General features: G+C 39.2%; 1 protein-coding gene across 1 annotated transcript; it reads left to right on the top strand.

The window, feature by feature from the left end:
• Window positions 1-1,114: 1,114 nt before the first annotated feature.
• Window positions 1,115-17,831, top strand: LOC102519504 (aspartoacylase-like). Its single transcript, XM_032498013.1, has 6 exons — window positions 1,115-1,517; window positions 4,682-4,877; window positions 6,366-6,459; window positions 8,941-9,048; window positions 13,701-13,810; window positions 16,312-17,831. The coding sequence occupies exons 1-6, from the start codon at window positions 1,282-1,284 to the stop codon at window positions 16,507-16,509; spliced, it is 942 nt and encodes a 313-aa protein (XP_032353904.1). The 5' UTR covers window positions 1,115-1,281; the 3' UTR covers window positions 16,510-17,831.
• The last annotated feature ends 5,131 nt before the right edge of the window (window positions 17,832-22,962 follow it).

Here is a 22,962-nt window from a genome sequence, read left to right as displayed (position 1 = left end):
CCGAGTTACTTAAGCTCTTTTTCCTTTACCGCTGCAATGGGGATGTCAATACTTAACCCATCCTATCTTGTAGAATGGATATATGAATAAGCTGAGATGACATCTGCAGAAAAACATTATAAATTAAACTTCTCTGCAGTTGTAATGAGTTACTCTTGTACCCATTTCAATCTCCCATTACTAGCACATAGTGTTTTCAGAACTTGAACATACTTGACTTTCTGGGTGGTTGAGCATGAAATCAAATTAGATTTGGCTCAGAGTCATTTCTCCAAAGGGATGTAATCATTTTAGTACAGTTTTCTGGATAGTTTCCCCTCATTAGACCCCATCTTGAGTAACACATTCCAGTGGAGAGTCTCTGCTGCCAGTAAATTAGACTGTATCCATATAAGCTCGTATGATCTGGTGAGTGTATGTAGCATGCCCCAAGACATTTTCAGACATTACAAAGTCTTGAAAATTACTTAACAGTTGTTTTTGGTTTACTATTGACGCAAAAAGTGAGGAAGATCCCTAAGGAAGTCAGCACAGCGTTACCAGTAACTTCACGAGGAAGAAATTCAAGTATATTTCAAAGTAGCTTTTTAAGTCCCAGTGGTCATTGATTTGGTTCTTGTGTCTCTGACCATGAAAAAGCATTCTGAAAGAAAGGATGCTGATCCCAGAGGAGGTCTCTGAGAATCTGCCTTTGGCTGTTTATGGAGATGAAATTCAAATGCCTTCCGATGTTAAAAAGGGCCTGGACTCATTTCAGAGGAGAAATGGTTTAAATGCAAGTGGAAATATAAATATTGAATAATAACACGCATACTGTGGGCCACTTCTTTATTTTCGTATTTTTGAGCATAAGAAAAGTAAAATCTATTTTTATTACTTACAGAGAGTCCTGAAAGCACCATTAGATGACATTTTAGCTAAAGAGAATACAGAAGTTTTGCATTAGTATGACATGCTAATTTATGATTGCATTTAGATCTACCCACCATTTGAGGGAGTTAGAAGTTAAAGTAAACAGCTGTATCTCTAGTTGATCTCTGCATATTTTAATCCAAATATGGTAAAGGGCAGGGCTACAGAAGGGAGTGTCCCTATAATAAACAGGGCTCAGAACTTGTAACAGAAAATCAAAATACACTCCACTCAAGAGAACCCTGTGCTTTGCACTTTGGTTAAAGGTCTCATTTATATTTAAATTCCTAAACTGCATAAGAAATTAGGTTTTCTTTGATCTTCTCCTTTTTGAGTTGCAGAATTCAGATAAAACTACTACTCGATAAAATGACTTCTTGTCACGTTGCTGATGATCCTATAAAAAAGGTTGCTATCTTTGGAGGAACTCATGGGAATGAGCTAACAGGAGTATTTCTAGTTAAGCACTGGCTGGAGAACGGCACTGAGATTCAGAGAACGGGGCTGGAGGTAAAACCATTTATTACCAACCCAAGAGCTGTGAAGAAGTGCACCAGATATGTTGACTGTGACCTGAATCGAGTTTTTGATCCTGAAAATCTTGGGTAAGACTCTATTTTGTGTTGTGTGTGTGTACACGCACACATGTGTGTATGTGTGTGTCTGAAAAGCAGTATGTGTGAGAGCAAATATGTATGTATTTGTGTATGCAGATGATACTCATGTTTGTACGTATAGTAGCTGTTGTGAATGGTCACTTTCACTTTTAACCATACTCCATTACGAATTACTCAGTTATCTAAACTGGGCATTCATGTGCTCTTTTATAAACTTTTTTAAACATCGGAATGTTCTTAACTGATTTTCTTTTTAAATGTATTCTATAGACTGAGACAACAAATAACACAGGTTTTTATTTTTAAACCTTGTCTTTTAAGAAACAGATTTAATAGTCTTTTACATTAAATTAATATTTGGCCACTGTGCTTGGGTACATATTTGTTAGCTTTCTAGGTGATTCATTACTATATTTTTGCAACTATGTTTATGATAATGCAGAAAGTTGTAGTTAAGAAAAGTGTAATATTTCAATTAATATTTGTTTAATGAAAGAGTGAATAAATGACCCTCATCAGAAAATAGTAGACTACTCTGTGATCTGAAGAGTTGGTGTACTATCTTCAGTGTGGATCACTGAGACCTGAATTTTCTGAATTTAAATTACAGCTGATTTATGACATATTGCATACAAGGTATGCAATCATAACACTCTAGGGAAGTCCTTATGAATTATTTCTGCCTTTGTTTACATCATTATAGCTGCTATATAGATTTACAGGCCTCTAAGTATTTGCTCTTCAGCACTTCTTTCTTTCATGTACCTAAAAATATTAACACCTTCTCTTTACAGGGCTCTGTGCAAGGTACTATAGGAGTACAAAGCTGTGTACAAAATGGTTTCACCCTCAGGAGCTAGCAGACTACAAGCTAAGATATGTCATGCACACAGACAACTAACAGCACTGCTTTATGGACTCATTTTCTATTAAATCTTAATTTGAGTTTAAAGAGTTACTTAAATTTAATCTTATCACAGTTCAAAAGATGGTTGCTACATTTATACAAATGTGCCTTACTTTATGGAATAGATGTTTTCCAGGGCAGTTATACATTAGTCATACCTTGCTTATCAGACCATATTTTTACTAACTTAAGTTTTAATTTCAAAAGTGCTTCATCTTCATGACTGAGCTTATGTTGAGAAAACTAAGTTTTATCTATTCACCTAAAACAGCTATTAACTAATTCTTATATTACAAGTAAGGATTTGCTGAAGAATAACTTTTAGTTGGGCTATTAACTTCCCAAATAACTCTAATATAGATTAGAATGAGTTTTCTTATTATGACCACTCAATAGCATGCACTTCAGTGAGAGCAGTCTCTTAAATTAAATTCACTTCCTACTTCTTACATTTAATACTTATCAGAGGCTAGACAGTTATCTCTCAGGGTGGTTATGGAAACTTATGAGATCAATTAATTAATTACCTTCTCCCATCCTCGCTCTCGCAAATTTTGCTGCTTTTCCTAAATTCTCCTAAATTCTCAGTGGTGTCACCATTACTCACCAAATCACCTATAGAGATCATCTAGAACCTTCCTAATTCTTCATCCCGTTCGTCTAGTGGGTTACTCATCTTCCCAATTATTCAAGTATTGAATAATTGTAAGTAGTTTGCAAATCCAGTCTTCCTCTCCATTTCCATTGCCTTAGTTTATTTCATCTGTGGATGGTTAAAGTAGCCTCCTAAGGAATCTTTATGCATCCATCCTTACTCCAATCCTGCCTACATCTATTGTCTGTATAGTAATAGCCATAGGGATCATCCTAACTTGCAAATCTTGTCATGTCTTTCCCATGCTAAAAATTCTTCAAAAGGCTCCTATCCGGAATAGATTTGTCACTTAGTAGGGCTGCCATCCCCTTTAGGATCTTGTCCTTGCCTATTGATTCCGCTTCATCCCTTGGGATTCTTCCTACGGGACCTGGATTCCTGGCATGAGAACTCAAAGTGTCTATTATCTTTTAAGACTTCAAGACTTGACTAGGAGCAACTGTGTGGCTGGTGGTGCCATTTACTCACATGGGGGAGGATGAGGAGCAAATCAGTTGGGTGAAGAGGGGAACTCATGGAGTTGTTGCATGAATTAACTTTTAAAATGCATATATATTCATTCAACCATATGTTTGGTTGCACATAATGTAAATCTGAAAACAGTGGCTTAAACAAACAAAGGTTTCCTTTTCACAATTAGTAAGTCCGAGGTAGGCAGTCCAGGGCTGGTACAGTGTCACAGTGATGTCATCCTATCTTCCCATTGCACTAGCCTTAATGTGCAGCTTTTGTCCTCATTGCTTTTGCTTCATGGTTGAAAAATGGCTGTTCCACTTTCTTGATTCCTTTCCAGGCAAGAATTACTCAGGTGCAAATATAGGTCCTATAAGGTATTAGCAAAAATTGCCAGAGACTAGAAACAAATCAAATTATAGAGAAATGTGATTGAATGCTTTAATGAGGAAAAATAAATTTAAATGATCATTTACTGTAAGAAAAAAATATATCCTAACTACCGTGGGAGGCGGCTAGTCAGGTAGAGACTTATTTGAGAATTCAGTAAAAGCTATCAACTCTATCCTGGAAAAATGCATAAGTATATATACCTGTAAAATTTTGCATTTTCTCAGGGTTTACAGACTCTTCTCTATAAAGCTTGACCCTGGATCTTTAGTGGTTCCTGGCATCACTTAAGAATTCCTAATTAGATGATGTGAGCTCCTAAGTTTGACTGTTTTTGTGCACTAGAACTAGCTAGAGCCCCTCCCCCAAAATAGGTGCATTTGATGGTCTAGTTCCATAATGTCTCAGTGCACTGAACTACTAAGACACTGGTGATTAAATGAATGGATGAACTTTGTTCAGGGCTGAAGTCAGATGGTAAATTCTGTTTGAAATGTCTTTCTTGTGGCCAGCCACAGAAATAAACTATTATTTGTAAGCATGTCAGTGCAACATTACATGGAATCAAATGGAGGGGGGAAACTGTAATTTTTCGTTTGTGAAGTTTTCAAGCTAATTTCCACTTTCTTCACAGATTTTTCATATTAAAGATTTTGCAAATGGTTCCTTCTATACTGTGTTCTTTTTGTATGTTTATGTTACCTTAGCCACAGATGTTGTTAATCTTTTTCTTTCTGCTAATAACAGCAAAAAAATGTCAGAGGATTTGCCATATGAAGTGAGAAGGGCTCAAGAAATAAATCATTTATTTGGTCCAAAAGATAGTGAAGATTCCTATGACATTATTTTTGACCTTCACAACACTACTTCTAACATGGGGTGCACTCTTATTCTTGAAGATTCCAGGAATGACTTTTTAATTCAGATGTTTCATTATATTAAGGTAATGTCAATGTTATTAACTTACAAGTTAGCCTAGGACGTGTACTTTTCAGTCAATTATAGATGTGAAACAACTAGAAAAGGGTCAGGAGGGAGGGTTCAAAAGAAATGGGGGATTGGGAGAAGCACTAGAACGGAGGTAGTAGTGACAGGCAGGAGAAAAGGGGAAGAAATGAGTGAAATAATAAATACAATGAATAAAATAATGAAACATATGGATCCTTGTGTCTATAAAATTTTAAATCTTTTATTGAGACAGCCACCAAACCATAGGCCCTTTAGTAAAATTAATACCAAAATTTTAAATGGTATGATTAAAGTGGCTCAATTATAGTTTTAGGAAGCTCAAAAATAGTCACTTACTGTTGACTAAAGACCAATGATAGAAGGATTGGCTCTCCTTAGCCCTGCCCCCGTCTCCATTTGATTCAGATACCCTCACGCACATCTGATCTTTCAGTATTTCCTCTAGCTAATCGCTCTAAAGCTCAGAAATCTACAATATGAAAAATTCAGCAATCCAGTGCCTATAACTAGAGAAAAATTGCTAGAAAATAGCAACCAAGCAAAAACACAAATAATTTAACTGTATGCTTGTTTTTGTATAATGAACAGCCTTCCTTTCAGAGAGCTGGTATGAACCAGTATGATTTAGTAGAAAGAATGTGACCTAAATAGCCAGGAGTGCCTGGGTTCAAATCCTGGCTTTCTCATTCACTGACCTGGAACAAGATACTCAACTTCCAATACCTGACATTCCTCGTTTTATAAAATTGGCACAGTAATAACACTTACCCTATATGGCTGTTCTAAGCCTTAAATGAGATAAAATAATTAGAGCATTTAGCTGAATGCCTAGCTCATAGTAAAAAATTAACAATTATTTTTGTTTCCTTTGAATTTTTGACATTAACCAGATAGTTGTTCTGGTAGGAGTTCATAATGCAGCTAGTCTTTGTTGTTCCTTGAAAAGAAAGCTGCATGCTTTGATTGTCAGGCAAGGAAGCAACATGGCTGCCCATTGTTGTCAAAGCTGAGAGGCCTGTCCTGAATTCTCATTCAGATAATTCTCATTCAGGTAGGGCGAGTTGCCCAACATCTGTAGAGACCTGCCCACAGGGCTAGACATAGAATTCTTTGAGAGACCAATACTAAGCTAAATAGTAAATGGAACCAATGATGAAAACAAAATAACCAAATCCATTCAGAAGGAGAATTTATTCATATTCTCTGTTCATAGTTCTGGAGAAGTGTTTAATATACATTTTATCCAGAAAGCTATTTAGAATCCAGCTTTATATGTAATTCCTTTATTATGTGTTTTCAAAACTATAATAACAACATTGGATTTCAGAGTGTTTCATAAAGCTGTCTTACTAATCTTAGTCGATGAAGGGAAACATATTGAAGGCATCATTGACTCTAACAGCAAAGACAACAAGACATACGGTCTTTACATAATAAGAAAGATGTTTTAAATTCTTTTCAGATGTCTTTGGCTCCATTACCTTGCTACGTTTATCTTATTGAGCATCCTTCCCTCAAATACGCAACCACTCGTTCTATAGCCAAGTATGCTGTTGGTAAGTCATATCTCCCAGTGTCACAACTAAACAAAATGTGTCCTAGATGAAACTCTGAGAAAATTAATTTAAAGCCTATATATAGCTACTTTGCTTATCATTATGGCTTATAATTTTCAAGTAATAAACAAACTATCACCAACAGTGTCTAACTATATCAAACTTCCTCGATTTCATTGAGCAGCTTTCTGCATTCCAGGAAGAAACACAGAGTTGAGGGAACTGGTATCTTTTATGGGCAGTAAGCAGCCTGGCTTTTGCTCCAAGAGAGACAGCATTCCTACCTTCCAAGAGTACTCACTGTACAAACATTGTTGAAAAAATAATCTGCAGCCAAGACAGTCATGTCTTACTGGCAAGATATGCAGAAACACAAAAGGCCCATGGAAAATTCTCTCCCAGTATCCCTCTTAGCACCTGCTTTACAGTAGAATCTCTGGTGACCTGTGTTTGTTTTCCACGCACTTGTTTACCCTGTCGGTTACTGGGCTATGAGTTCATCTTTACCTCCTGATAACTTCCAACATGCAGGCTTGCACTCTCAGCCAGTCTCTTTTTTCTGTATTCCATTCTCTTTCCTGAGTGACCTAGTAGCATAATTGTTTACAGACCACGCTATAATCATTAAAATTGCTGTCACAACCTAAAATCTTTTTTGTTAGATCTCAGATGGTTTAACCAAGAGCAATTTAATTTAAAAGTGAGTCATCAAACAATATAAGCAAATTTAAAATTATCTTGTTTATTCAATTATTGATAATTTGGTGCCTAATCAACAGATTGGTCGGGGCAAGCTAAATACACAAGCGTGGGTAATTATTTGAAACAAACTGAATGCTTAACAGTAAGGGATAGAGATCCTGTTTCTCAGTGACATCAAATAAAGCCTAAGATTTCCAAGCCTTGCGAGAGCGAACTTGATCTGTGATATTTATGGGGCAGTGATGCTCTTAGCCAGAACAAATATCTTCTGATGTGTTTAGCTCTTAGAGCCAAATCTTTCATTTTCATGTGGGACAATATTAAGATCATCATAAATAATTAGAAATACTATATGTTCTCTTTCCAACTTTGCTGTTTTCTTTGGAATATTTTTATGTCATTCAGTCATGGAGGGAGGAACACTTAAGATCAGAAAGAAACTCTCTCCAACTCAGCATTTTATAATGCACCTCTTACTTTATGTGGCCCCAAGGCCACAAGATGTCCACTGTAGTTTGAAGCATCATATGCCAACATGACAATATCTAGGGGAAGAAAAGACATTCTCGGGAATTCACTTGCAGACCTTCCATTATGGCCAGTTGTTCAGAACTGGGTCACATATTCATTCTTAAGTTAACTCCTAGGGTTAATGGGGTTACTCTGATTCACAAAAACTATTCCACATTTACTCCTGAGTTGTATACCCACCCAAAACCAGGTCTCTGTCAGCCAGAAGTAAGATAGAATGGATTTTGGGTAGGCAATCAACAGTGTCTTCTACATTACACATACAGACATATCCATGAACAAGTTTTCACACATTTGTACAAATTACTTATACACTGATGCATACCTTAGCCGCACTTATACCCTATACTTAAATATATGCCCAAACATATATCCAGGAAAGCTAAGCACAAAAATGAAAAATGAAGGTAAAAGACAATACAGTGAGATTTTGTGAATTGAGAATTAACAGAAGTGGGTGATGTTAGATAGATGGAAAAGAAGGAAAATGGATAATGTTATACTTGGTAAGTGGTTTTATAATAGGGGCAGGTGGTGATTGGAATAATAACTGTGTGGGAGACTTGAACAGGAGGGAAGGGACTAGATGAGTGGTTTAGAAAAAGAGTGTTTTGTAGGTTTATGGATGGATGTGTGACAGCCACAGGAAGCAGACCTTCTTAGGGTGAGAAGAAATATGATTTTTTCCTACAGATAATTGAATCCATTGCACTATCATGTCGGGATGGGTTGTTATATTAAGAGCAAGAAAGTTACTCTAGGGTCACATAGATTGTCATTAGACTTAAATCCATGTCTCAACTTAGTGTAGATTTCTTTGACTAAATAGATGTTTTTTCTGCTACAAGCTAAGTGTTAGGTCTATGACAGTTTCTCTCTGTGGCCACATATTATTTTCTTGGTGTAAATTTGTCTACTTTTAATTATTATGATTTTTAAATATTTCGACAATATTGAAGAAAATCTAAAGGAAAAAAGACCTCAAGACCTTACTACTATAACACAACTCTTTGGACTTTTTTCCATGTTCTCTCCCAGTCTTTATTTACTATGCATCTAACTTGTACATGTAAATGCTCTGCTTTCTTTTTTTGCCTGGCATTATGTCATATATATTTTTCATGATGCTACATGGCCTACTTTTTTAATCACTTTGAATGATGGGATTCTAGATCTTGATATATTAAAATGCTCAATCTTATATTCTAAAACTTGTATAAATGCAACTATCTCCCCTTCTGTACTTAGGTATAGAAGTTGGTCCCCAGCCTCAAGGGGTCCTTAGAGCTGATATCCTGGATCAAATGAGAAAAATGATTAAACATGCACTTGATTTTATACATAATTTCAATGAAGGTAAGTGGTAGGCAGAAAGTGTTTCTTTAATTGATGGCTTGTGTGAGTAAATAAATCAGAAATAGATGAGATGGAGCACACATAACAACTTAATTGCTACACATTGAAGTAGCAATTGGAATCTAAGTCATATTTGCCATGTCCATGATATTAGGTGCTTTTAAAAAATTTGTATTCACTTCAGCCATTCTTCATTACCAATGTAGACACATTCAAGAAAAACAGCTGCTGACCCTGCGTTGGTGGTATAGTGGTTAGCATAGCTGCCTTCCAAGAAAAACAGCTGCCAAATAAAGCTCCCCAAACAAAATCCTCATCTTCCTATTAATCTCCATTTTAAAAAGCAAGGAATTACCAAGAAATACAAATGTCCAATAAAGAGATGAAAAGATGTCCAGTATCAGTAGTAATCAGAAAAATGCAAATTAAAATGCAAAACCATTTTCTCCCATTAGATTGGGAAAATATTAAAATCTGAAAATATTGTGTTGGTAAGGGTGTGAGAAAAGGGGATAGTCTCCTTCCCTGCTGATGTAAATTGGTAAAGACACTTTAGAGGATAATTTGACAGTATCCACTTTCTAAAATGTGCAAATTCTATGACATAGCAATTCCACATCTCAAAGAAACACAAGCACATTCATACCGACATGCTACATACAAGGGTGGTTATTGAAGCATTGTCTGTAACAGCAAAACAATGGAAATGACGTGAATATCAATCAGTTAGTTAAGTAAACCAGTATGGAAAGATCTTCAACTACATTGTTAATTGAAAGAAAGCAAGTTGTGACCAAAATATATATTATACCAATTTGCTTCAAAATAATAATAATAATAATAAACACTTGCTAGATACATATAAATATATGTTACTACACAGGAAAAGTTCTAGGAGAAAACAAACTGATAACAGTGATTACTGGGAAAAGGAGGGGAAAACCAAGTTAATTTTGTTTTAGTTGTGTTCAAGAAGAATGACATATTCATGTATTATTTGTGTAATTACAAATAGTTAAATGGGGGCTCATGGTGAGATGGGTATAAGGAGCTTATGTACTGTCTGCTCATTGACTTGATGAACCTAAAACTGCAACAAAACAAAACAAAACGAGAAACCTATTATTTTAAAAATAAATTTACTTTAAATTTTTTAAGAATTGTAATTAAGATGAAATCAAAGTGACATATAAATAATTATTCAGACAGGGCTGAAGTGAAATTATTGTTGAGGAATGGGTCTATATAGTGGCAAAGCTGGTGAATAGTTGAGTGCCTATGGAGAGGGTAATTCCTAAACCTCCTACTGTGATCACAGGAATTTCTTCTGTGCTTGGGGGTCCTTTGACCCCAAAGTCACAAAGACTGAAAATCAGGATTTTACCCCCTTTGTCTGAGGACAGGTTCTATACTGTCTGATGGGCCTGGTGTTGGGAAGGTCACCACTTATTCACAAGAAACCCTTTGAATAGTAAGTGTGTCGAATATAAGAGAACAGTGCACCCAGAAGGCGACAAACCTGACTCATAAAAAATCAAAACATGGTTTTCAAATCACAATCCATAGATTCTTGCCACAGGGCGGGGATTTAGTAGCTGCCCTGGTAGCTCCAGGACAACGACCCCCACTCCTCCTTCAGCCAGAGCAGTTGTGTCTGTTTTATCCTTGTAACATTTCATTTAAGGAAAGGATTCTGCAATTCAAAACTTTTGAACCATTATTAATTTAGACTATCCAGTTTGATGGATTTTTAACTAACATGGAAAGAGCACCGTTATCCAAAGGATGCTGGCAACCATCTGAAGAAGTCTCTAGAAATGTGTAGAAGAGCTCTGTCTTTAGCTGTGTGCTACTCAAAATTACTATTAGTGACTTGGATAAGGACATATTTGACATGCTTATGTAAGTGATAAGTGACAGGAAGCTAGCAGGAAAATATCTGAGATCAGAAGTTGGATCCAAAAAGTCCTGACAGGCTTTAACATTAATCTAAACCAAATGTTTAAAATTAAAGTACATCAGAAACAAAATTTTACTTTCATGTTAAAAAAAATCGCAGAATGAGGGAAGTGACGGTCTCTTTTCTGCCTTGGATAAACAATGCTTGGAGACCTGTGAAGAAATTCCTAGTCTATATTTCAGGAGGAATGTCTATAAAGTAGAGGTTAGCTGAGGAAGCAGTTGAGAATGTTGAAATTTGAGAAATATAATAAGAATAACCCCAAAGATACCTTCACATGTATTCTCATGTGTGTGACAATAGAAGAGCAGTCATTGATAGAATTTAGAGATGCTTAGAAAAAATCTTAAGGCCGATTTTATCTTAGAGTTTTCAAAGTGTTATATTGGAAAAGAATTAGGCATCCTTTCTGTGACTCAGGCATCCTTTCTGTGCCTAATTAGGCAGATTAGAATTGGTGGAATAATGTTACCTAGAGACAGAAATGTCTAATTAACAAAGCTGACCAACAATGGAACAGACCACACTTTGTAAGGTTGCTCAAGCAGGAGCAAGATGACCACTTGGCCAGAAAGATGTAGGGAATATTCAAGCATTTCTGGAAGCTGGTCATCTGAGACTCCGTCCAGCTCTGAGATTCTAAGTAGCAAAAAATACTCCTTTGTGTTCTACCACTCTTTCCTTTCCTCCCAATGGACCTTCTGGTTTAAAGAGATGATATCTGATCAGTTCCCATCTTCATCTTGGAAAGTGTGGCAAATTGTAAAAATAGCCACAAATTCTTTCCTTCCCTGCATCTGTGTCCCCTCAACAGGTGGAGTCTATTTCCCTACCACCCGAAACTGCCTTGGCCATGTGGCATATTTTGTGCCACAGAAGTTTGAAAAGAACTTGCAATCGAGGCTTTGTCTCTTGCCGTCCTTGGGAACCCTGCACTGCCAGTATGTGTGTCAGTCTACCCTAGCCCGCTGGATAATGAGATGTTATGAGGCTGAGAACTGAGACACCTCGGCCAGTGGTCCTGCAGCTCCAGCTGACAGCCAGTCAAATACCAACTAAGAGAGTGAGGCCATCTTAGAGCACCCAGCCTCCTGCTGACCTGCCAGCTCACTGCTAATGCATGAGCAAGCCAATTAGATACCAGCCAGTCCAGCCTAGACCAGAGGAACTGCCCAACCAACCCACAGAGCATGAGCTAATTAGAGGATTGTTGTCTTAAGCCACTAAGTTCTGGTGTAGTGTGTTTTGCAGCAAAAGCTAACGGACACAGAAGTGATCACGTTATATCGACATTCCAACCCCAGCTGCACTTTCTGCTCTAAGGGCAAAGGAAGAATTTATTTGGATTGCAAGCACAGCACACTGTGGGCTCTCTGTTGGATGAAAGTTCATCCTGTTTGTTCAGAAGTTGCCTGGTATAATGTAAACTACTCCTTTTCCAAGTTTTTGGGCATTGGGTTGTTTAATGTTGCTGTGCCTTTGTAAGTTGCACTCCACTGCCTGCATCCTAGTGTCTCACTGCTCAGGAGCTATCCAGATGTTTAACCTACTTGGTTAAGAGAAGGAGCACAATGCTGAAGTCACCTAACCTGCTGGACATCCTCTTGAAGTTATGCAATCATAGAATGTCAGAGCTGAAAGGGCCCTTCAAGATAAACTAATGCGCAACCTTAGTTTGACAGGTAAAGAAAGTAAGCTTCAAGAAGTTAAGCATTTTGCTCAAGCACACAGCCAGGAGATAAGAGCCCAGGTATCCTGACTCTCAGTCCTAGCCACTTTCTCCTCCACACTGGCTTTGTAAGTTCTGTTTTCTACCAAGAGAGCTAAAGGCCTCTGGGACCTGTGATCATCAGTCATAGAGCATTTTTGTTAATGCTGGCAATAATGAAATAAGGTAACACTGGAGCAATCACTGTTATGGCCAATGTCGTGCATCTAGGGTGGCTTTTTCAGTTTTAGCTTGGGACATTTGAGCATCAGAAAGATGATCCAGTACAGTGTCTCAGTGGTAGTGGTGGCAGAGCAGCTCTCTGCCTGACGCCCTGCAAACCCATGGCATTCTTCTTAATAGGCCCAAGCTGGAAACATGCAAGATGTCAATAAACCCAGGAAGAAAAAATAAATTATGGCATTTTTCTTGCAGTGGAATACTATACTGCAAAGAAAATGGATGAACAGTGGCTATATACCACAATATGGATGAATCTTCCCAAGAAGTTGATCTTGAGAAAACCAAGTGCATATAGTGATTGATTGTATTTGTAAAATATTCAATAGTAGGCAACCTTAACTATACTATGTGGGATTCAGAAATAGGTGGTGAAACTATAAAGTAAAGCAAGAGAGTCATTACCAAAATTAGTGGTTACTGCTAAGGTGGGAAGGCGATGGGATTATGATCAGAAGGAGGCATACAGGGGATTTTGGGATGCTGGCAGTATGCTGTTTCTTGTCCTGGGTAATGGTTACATGGGTAGTCATTTTACAATTCATTAAACTATGTTATATGTACTTTTCTGAGCATTAAATTTCACAATAAAATGATTTAAAAGCAAAAAAAGAAAATGTGTTCTCCCTGAATCTGTCTTCAATTTTTGGTTATTCTTCTTCTTTCTTTAAAATATCAAGTTCCCTTTTTTCAGGAGTTTTCTTCTTCTTTTTTTGTTATTTATACATTTTGTTTTTGCCATAGGAAAAGAATTTCCTCCCTGTGCTATTGAAGTCTATAAAATAATGGAGAAAGTTGATTATCCCAGGAACAAATGTGGAGAAATTGCTGCTATTATCCACCCTAAACTGCAGGTAACATTTACTACTTCTTTAAATATTCAAAATAATGATGCCCTACCTTTGAGTAGAACTTTACAGTCCATAAAGCATTTTACATACATTAGCTCATTTGATGTTCTCATAAACTGTGCAGTGTAGGTAAGGTGTTCAGACAGTCACTCAGTAAATATTTATCCTGTGCTGGCCCTGGGGATACATCAGTGGACATGGTTTATATTCTTGTGGAATTTGCAGTCTAGATGTACTAAGGTCTAAGCTGTGGTCTTGAAGATAACCAGATGCTACTGCAGAATAATGAGGGGGGGTGGGGGTCAGAGAAGGTGAAATTCCTGCCCAGGTGCAATGGCTAGGAGTTATTACATCTATTTTAACATAAGAAAACAGAGGCTCAGAAATTAGATCCTTCCCATAGCCATATAGCTACTGATGGCAGATCCAGAACTAATGTTCTCTGCAGCCAGCCACATTGCCACCCTCTTCCTGTGAGCACTACCATATAAGTTAGAGCAGAACAATCAGAACCTCTTTTTTTGGAACATTTTCTGCTGTCATTTCCTAACTCCTCAGAACCCCAGTATTTGTTCCTTGTCCGGTTTGATCAATAATGGCATAGTGAAGGGGAAGAAAAGTAGGAGAGAGGGGGAATATAGGAGGTTTAAATCTGGAAAAGAAAAAGGTAAAAGCAGGGGGAAGCAGAGGTTCCCAAAAGCTAAGACATCCATCCCCATTGGGAGCACCCTACACACCCTCAGGACTCAGCAATGGAAAAATCCTGATGGATCGTCTAGTCTGGAGCTTTCAACCCTGGCTGCGCATTGCCTAGAGAGCCTTTTAAAGGGTAATGATGCCAGGCCCCCAATCTGGGATCATCTGATCTTACTGGTCTGGGTAATTAGAGTGGAAAAGCACTGATCCAGTTCAAACTCCTATTTAATGACCCTAATGATAGTCATTCAGACTTACAACTTAATAAAATAGCCTGTCCCAAAACGCAGTCTAGTGGAGCAAATCCTGCCTTGTGCCTTAGTGGTACCCAGATGGAAACCTGAAGAAGGAGCCTTAGGCAGTGTTTGAAAGGACAGAAAGATAAAGGTCTGGGGAGAGAAGGGAGGAAAGCCCTACAAGTAACAAAAATTACAAGTACAAAAACCAGAGGTCAAGGTGATGATGTCATAACTGGCTACAACACAGGATTTTTTGTTTCATGTTCCTCAAAGACATATGTGAGAAATACTAAAATCATCCTGCAGAGGCAGAGGTGAGATGAATGAAGTCAGTAACAAACAGGGCTAGTGGTAGGTCTTCAAAGCCAGAAAGGGTAGTTTTGGTAGACAATAAGGAATGGCTCAGTATTCTACAGGAGGCATTGATTGATTGATTCTTTCAATAAATATGTTTGAATAACTACTAAGCTTGTCCTGGGCCCTGAGAGTCAAGATAGGCAGGGTCTCTGATAGAACTTGCATACTAGTAAGGGGAGGACAGACCATGAATAAGTAAGTAAATAATACAAAAATCACATGATTTCAAATTTTCATAAGTGCTATGAAAGAAATAAACAGAATAATACAGTAGCAGTTAACAAAGGTTTCCTCATTAGATGGCGTGGTTAGAAAATGCCATTTCTTAAGATGAGGGCATTGAAGGTGGAACCTGGAAGATGAGGAGTCAGCCACGTGGAAAACAATTGCAAAGACTCTGAGGCGGGAACGAACTCGCAGTGTTTGAGGAACCTCAGGAAGACCAGTGTCTGGAGAGTAGGGAGTGAACGGAGAAGCCATTAGACCCTGAGTGAGTGACTCAGGCGGGGACCTGGTTACGAGTCCAGACAAACAGGATCGCTAGATGAACTGCAGACACATCCAAGTCTGAGAAGAGCTGCTCTAGGGTTCCTGTGGTGTGGCAGCACTGGTGTGGGTGGGCTCACAGGTCCAAATCCTTGGTGGGGACCCTCAGGTAACTCCGTTATTACAATGTGGGGACACGTATGGAAAACGCCCACCTTGTCTTAGACTTTCCTCAGCCTGCTCCCACCTTCTCCCACCAGTCCCCACAACAGAGGAACCTCCTAGCGTGCAGGCACAATGTCACTCATTTTTTTTATCCCCAACAGTAGAATGTCTTATACACAGAAGGCTCTTAATGGGTATTTCTTCAATTTTACTGAGCAGAATTTAACTTCAACTAGCAAGAGTTAGAGTATGCCCTTAAGGAGATGCACATTTTGTTTTGCCTTTTAATATTATAAATCTCTTTGGCAACATTCAAGGCAAACAGTATTGAAGCAAACTCGAATTACATGTTGTCGGTTTTAAAAATAAAAGGGAACTCTTAATACCACTGCCAAAATCAATTGCTCAGTCTCAGTTTAGTCTCATCACTCGTATGCCTCTCAAGTATCTCTTTTAAAAGAAGACGATGCTGTCATTTTACTTGTATAGAACCTGATATAAAATTTTTAAAGTAGGAGAAAACCTAATGTACTTTATGTATTTTTAATTGTCTCCTGAGAGGATCAAGACTGGAAGCCTTTGCACCCTGGGGATCCTGTGTTTTTAACTCTTGATGGAAAGACTATTCCATTGGGCGGAGACTGTACCGTGTACCCGGTGTTTGTAAATGAGGCTGCATATTATGAAAAGAAAGAAGCTTTTGCAAAGACGACTAAAGTAACACTCAGTGCAGAAAGTATTTGCTCCTCTTTACATTAGAAATCACTTATAGCTCATTTGTTATAGAGTACCTAGAAAATTTCTAGTTTGTAAGCTCTTGGAGACCAGATTGTGCCTTATTCAACATCGAATCCATAGCATCTAGCCCAGTGCCTTGCAGATGGTGGGCATTCAGGTAAATTTCTTGAATCTATGAATAAATCAATAAGTATCTTTTAAAGGTATTGTACTTTATGTATGCAACTTATTCAAAGAAGTACACATCTTATTTCTATATAGCTTTTTGTACCTTATATTTTGATAGTTTAACATTATTAGTAAACAGCCTTTACATTCAAATTTTAACATTGAAATATATACTGTATACAAAAAGTTATTAACTTGAGCGTAGAACTGAATGTTGTATGTTTTCAAGTAATGTAAAAATGCTACTAGAAACTAATTGTGCCGACTCGCTATTTTAAATTTTTTCAGATTTCAATTAATGATAAATTATTAAGGATTCAGTCTGTAAACTTTAGCAGTAGTTATGATACCTGTAGATTTGCAGATGCTCTTTTGAAGATGAAATGTGAACAGGAAATGAGGGCTGATTGTAAAGGTGACATTTTGAATAAATCCAGAAACTCTGAATGGTCCTTTGTCCACCGACAGGCAGGAACCCCCACAGAGCATCGCAGCGATGGCCACCCACTTGTGCTGCGCTAACCTTAGAGAGCAGAGAGCCTCCTACAGAGTCTCACAGGCCCCCATCAGCGCTAACATTCCTTCCCAACTTGGGAGGCACATTCCTCCCAGCCCTCCCTTCTTGCTTTGAGAGAAGGAGCTTGCCTTTCTTCCCAACCAGCATGTGAGGAAGTCTTCGGGCTCCAGCAGCATAGGTGGTAAAGACAGAAATAGCAGAGGGCAGTGGACACTAGTGGAAGTGTGACCTGAACCTATGTGTCTGGTTCACAAACGCATTATTTTAAAGAATTCCCCCATGTCCTAAAGGCCCAAATACCTCACTCCCATGATTCTTCTCCTCAGAGGTCCTCGGGCTAAAACTCTTTCTCTCTCCCTCTCCAGCCCCTGCAGGAGCCTCCCTCCCTCTTCTCTTAGGCCACAGCAGCCAAGTAAAGAACATTTTATCCCATGATTTGGACCCCAAGGAACCCATGTTTACGGTTTCAAATATATTTACCAAAATCATACTAACATTATCTGTACCATATATGTAGACAGTTTCATTCTATCAAAGCAAATCCCACTGAGCCAATTTCATTCCACATTGTGTTCTATAGCATGCAAAGTGTTTCTAAATTTTCGACATTTATATTTGCACTTTCCCAAAATTATTTTCACTGGAATAAACCCTCTTCCTTCTGAATTCTGTAGTAAAACTCCAATTTATCAATCAGTTCTTGTATATAACAAGTTTTAACAGGCTTCCTTCTCCAACTGTGTGTATTCCTTCCTTTGTGTTCTATGTCCAAGTTCAATTTTCCAGGGTCGATTTTTTCCAGATGTATATTTTGGCAAAAATACTTTATTCTTCCATAAAAATTTAGTTACAAAATTTACAATGTGCAATTTAGGCCACTGTGGTTTCAGATTTTATATTGATTATTTCTATCAAGACTAATTCTCTCTGACTCTATATTTATAGTCTTTAGAGTTTCTAAATAGACGTGATTTTAGAAAAAATCTGCAATGTGTTACTCCATTGCTGTGTGACTTTAGCCACTTTTTTTTTGTTTCATTTTGATTATTTCGAACAGTCTAAAGACTCAGTTTTCTCATTTATAAAATGGGGATAATCATGATAATAGTGCCCCTCTCTTGAGATGATTGGGAGGATTAAGTGAGCTAATACATATAAGTCCATAGCACAGTGGCTAGCACAGAATAATAAATTATTCAAGTTCAAATTCCTCACACAAAAGGCCCTTTATGAACTGTGCCTCCCTTCCTCACAAGCTCTCTAGACTCATCTGCCTTCAAGTCCTCTCTGTGGAGTCGGCGTCACGTTGTTTTATTTCTACATGTCTTCACACAGACTGTCCCTTCCACCTAGAATTTTCTTCCTTCTCTTCCCTTCCTCCCCTACCTCACCCCTACTCAGACCTTACCCTAGCTAATTCCTGTTTTTTCTGCAAATTGCAACTCAACCCTCATTTCACCTGTAAAGCCTTTCTTGGCCTGCCCCTTGGCCCCTCTCTGCATCCATCCCATCTTGAGGGTATTGCCAGTGTCTTTTTCAGTATCTGCAATCTAAGTAGTTCCTGATAAAGTTCAGCTGAATAAATGAGTGTGCTCAGCCATTCCTCCTCTACGGAAATGGCTTCATATTCTGCCAATGTCCCTGCCTTCTCTTTGCCTTTTTTCCTTCTTTCCCAGTCACTTCCTGAGCATCCCCATCACTCCCAGGTGGAATTCACTCCATTTCACACTCTTCAGACTGTTACTATGTCCCAAATGATGGTGGGCAGAAAAATACACCGTTTTAAGCCAGGAACCCTATAGAAAAAGCAACAACAACAACAAAAAAGGAAATGTTCACATTCAGTAATCTCCCTGTGTGAAACCTTTTAGTCATTTCCCCTAACCCTTGGTATGAAATCTCAAAGCCTCCCTACAGCTGGACAAGTCCTGTGTGCCTGGCCTCTGCCCACCTCTCCAGCCCCTGTTCCCAGCAATCTGGCCACACAGACCTCTCCATCCTCAAATGCACCGAGCTCCCTGCTACCTCGGGGTCTTTGCCAATGTGTTTCCCTCTTATTTAAACCCTGTCCTACCTCACACTACCCTTTACCTGGATGACGTGTAATCTTAAATGTGACCCAGGCTACGCTAAACCCCCCTTTTATACAAGCTCGTTGATGCGACTGGCCTAGCACTTAGCAGAACACTTCAGAGAACCTGGATCCTTGGCCCAGGAAAGAGCACTGTGACCTTTACCTGGCATTCCGTCTCTCTCCAAGTCTCAGTTTCCCCACCTATTAAGTGGAGATACAATAATCATCAAATCACCTATAAAATCATATATTAAGATAACCAGTATGAATGAAAGAGCTTTATAAATAGGGAACTATACAATCTCAAAGGCTGGAAAAATTGCAAAATACCTTTGGAAGGTAATTTTTCACAATATCAAAAGCCATAAATCTGCATCCTCATTGGCCTGGGCATCCCACTCACAGAATATATCCTGTGACAGGAGTTTCCACTCTTTTCCTATCAGTCCATCCAGAGTGTTTCCATGGATGGAACATCCCTAGCTTATAGGCTGAAGCCTGTGTAAGCTAGGATGTGGACTGTGTACCATTTCCATTTCTTTGCCACTCAAGGAGACACATCCCAGGGAAGGATGTTATTCTGGGAATCGTTTGGATTAGGTGAATAATTGACCAGATACAGCGTATCACTTATCACTAAATTGTTTGCCAGTTCTGCAACCCTCTACAAGACATCTCAGCATCTTGGCATTCAAGATGAGAACTGCCATCCTTTTGAAATAACTCAAAAGAATGAAAAAGTGTATATACCTATATGTGGGGCAGCAATGGCAGTAATAAATCAGCTCTTTCATATCCATTCTCTTATTGCCCTTCTTTAAGGTCCTGTGAGGTAGACAGGAGGGATTTATACTTCCTGTCTCCAGGTGGAGCCATGGTTTCACATCCATGCAAAGTAAGTTAAGAACCAACAAGCGTGATGGAAGGACTCCCTGCTTGGGGTCACGTGACTTGAACCTGTAACATTTTCAGGCTGTGATTCCTTGGGCGTGTGACTTCAAATCTCTGGGTGTCCTTTGACTCAAATTGCTTCCAGAGTTACTGAGTGGTTCAAATGGGGTACTGGCCACGATGCACTTTAAGAAGTAAACAGTGCACAAAGGTGGCATGCCTTAGTGTGCTGACTCCCTGAGCTGGGACCGATAATAATGCTTTAGGTCCAAAAAGTGGCCTTCCCTTTATCCACATACGTTAAGCAACACCCTAGAATTTCTGGTCAGTCTTCATGGTGGCACATCTAAGGCAAGGAAAAAACATGATCATAACAAGGTAAAATAAATATTTATTAGAAATCATAAAAGAATGTCTTCAGTGGCACTATAATACTCCTGTTCCATTTATGACTTCTTTTTTGAACATAGAGTTTCACACAGACACAAATAAGAACAAGTATTTAAATTAGAATTTGCACTGATCAGGCACATTCAATGAGAACAAGGTGACAAGTCTGTGTTTGGGACTAAGTTAACAGTAAAAACATGTAAGTCAATGCAGAAATCAAGTGTGGCTTACAGGCCCAGATGACTGCCCACTGACCTGGGCCCCGCCCAGAGCAAAAGGCCTTCATCAGGCCTTGAGGAAGGAAAGGAAGATCAGTAACACTGGGCTCTCAGGCAGGAGCCCCTCTAACAGCTTAATGACTTCACAGTACAGCCTCAAACTCCTTCTCCCATAGCCCAGGGAAGAAGGTAAGCACCATTTTTATTCCAAACAGATATACCAACATAATGTCTAGAATAACAGAGTCTTGCTGAGGCAAAGTTTAGCTAAAGGGAAGGTCCCAGCCAAAACTGTTATCTGAGTAGGGGAGATTCCATCCCTGGAACATGCCTTCCCCTTAAATTACTGCTGCATGAATCATTTAAGATGTCCTGATACACCCGTGAATTCAGTGTAGCGTGGTGTGTGTGTGCACACACTTGAATTTTAAACCCATCGTAACGATCATAGGGACAATGTAGACTGTCAGCACGAGTTACCTGAGCAGAAAGCCCTAGCCCCCTGACATACGCCAACCACAAAGGCAGACTCAAACTTACTGAATAACTGTCCTAAAAAAAAAAAAAAAAACCATGCAGGGGGACATCTGTGGTCCAGAATCAGAACCTCTGGCTTCAACAGCTCTGAGACAACCTCCTGCGTAACTCAGACAAGTCTACTTTCCTTTCAGGGCTTTAGTCTCCAGGTGTAAATAAGAGAACTGGTCCTTTGGAGCCAATGCCCTTTGACTCCTTGCTTCCCTTGGCAAACCTATCCAGGCTGAGACCATCCAGGCTGAAAGCCTTAGGGGGATGCCACTACTAGGAAGAATATCCCAGTACGGAAAAGGGTCCTGCCAACAAATACCATCCAGATCCTCAGACAGCAGTTCTTCATGTGTAAGAAGACAAAGACCCCGTTACTGATCTCTATCTGTCTAACCTACCAGCTTTTGTTCAGGTGGGAAATGGAGAGCCATACGGCTTTATCCATTCATATCTGAATCAGAACAGTTCTGAATTCCCAGCTCCATGGTGCCCTGGCTCCAAACAGCTGCCCTTCAAACCAGGGACACCTTTTCAGGATAACTTCAAGTAGGTAACTCCAGATGCAGGATGCTGATTTCCAGGCCGAGAGGACCTTCAAGTTCATCCAGTTGTGATGTTTCACAACATCCCTAATAAGTGCTCAACCAGCTTCTGCAGCTTTTTCATACGCCTTCTCCTCTGCTTCAAAATTCACAGTTAACAAAAATAGCTAATACCAGAGCATTTCAGGTATTTTATTAAATTCTTCCAATGAGAAATACTGATGTATAGGAGTAACCTCTGAGATTCAAGACCACGTAAACAGAGCAGCTGCCGTTTCTGTTTCGGATAAAGCCACAATCCCAGCGTGGAAGCACGCACTGTAGCAGGGCTGGGACAAGGCAAAGAGCCAAGATCTTTCACTCAGATTGCAGGCCCTGCCTGCTGTGTCTCATGTGGACTTCTATGTGCATAAAGAAATGCTTTTTGTCCTTGTTCTGGCCACCCCAAGGCCAAGTATATAATACTTACATCCAGCCCCAAATCCTAAAATCTATTTCTCAGCTTTTAATAATCACATACTTCATCTGAAGTAATTTTCATGCAAAACTGAAATGATCTTTCTCTATTGAAAACAAAAACCCCGTGTTAATTATTCTACTAAAAACATCTCTCAGTGTGAGACAGTTTGAGCCTTAAGTACCAAGGCTACTCATTCCAAGGATGAATTCCTGCTCCCTGAAGGTTCCAGAAGATCATTCCCCTCTGGCCCCAGAATGAGGGCTTAGCTCAGTCCCCTGCATATTCTGGGGTGGGATTGAGAGTCCCTTAAATCCAGGAGACCCAGTCACAGTACAGGAAATGGTGGAATGTATTCACTGGGGTGGGAGATGTCAAGATGTTTGCAGGAGGGAAGAGTCCTCTCCCTGCTCCTCCAGCCCCTGCCCTTTCCCTGCCAATCCTCTCTCCCAGCCACATCGACCTGAAGTTGGGGAACACACGGACTTCAATCAAAATTCGGGATTCCTGGGACTCCCGGGTCAGGACTGCTGGCCGTGCGTTTATACAAATTCTTTGCCGAGTGACAAAATCCAGGGTGTTTCCCACTCAGGCAAACTGACAGCTGCCCCCGGGTTCAGCCACCTGCTCAGCATGAGGGTGCCTTCCTTGTCTCTGTTAGCAGAGCCAGGCTCCATCACCCTGCAAAG

The sequence above is a fragment of the Camelus ferus genome, chromosome 16 (genome assembly GCF_009834535.1).
Source record: "Camelus ferus isolate YT-003-E chromosome 16, BCGSAC_Cfer_1.0, whole genome shotgun sequence".
Taxonomy (NCBI): domain Eukaryota; kingdom Metazoa; phylum Chordata; class Mammalia; order Artiodactyla; family Camelidae; genus Camelus; species Camelus ferus.
The sequence above is the reverse complement of the archived record's forward strand: the minus strand, read 5'-3'. Positions and strand labels throughout refer to the sequence as shown.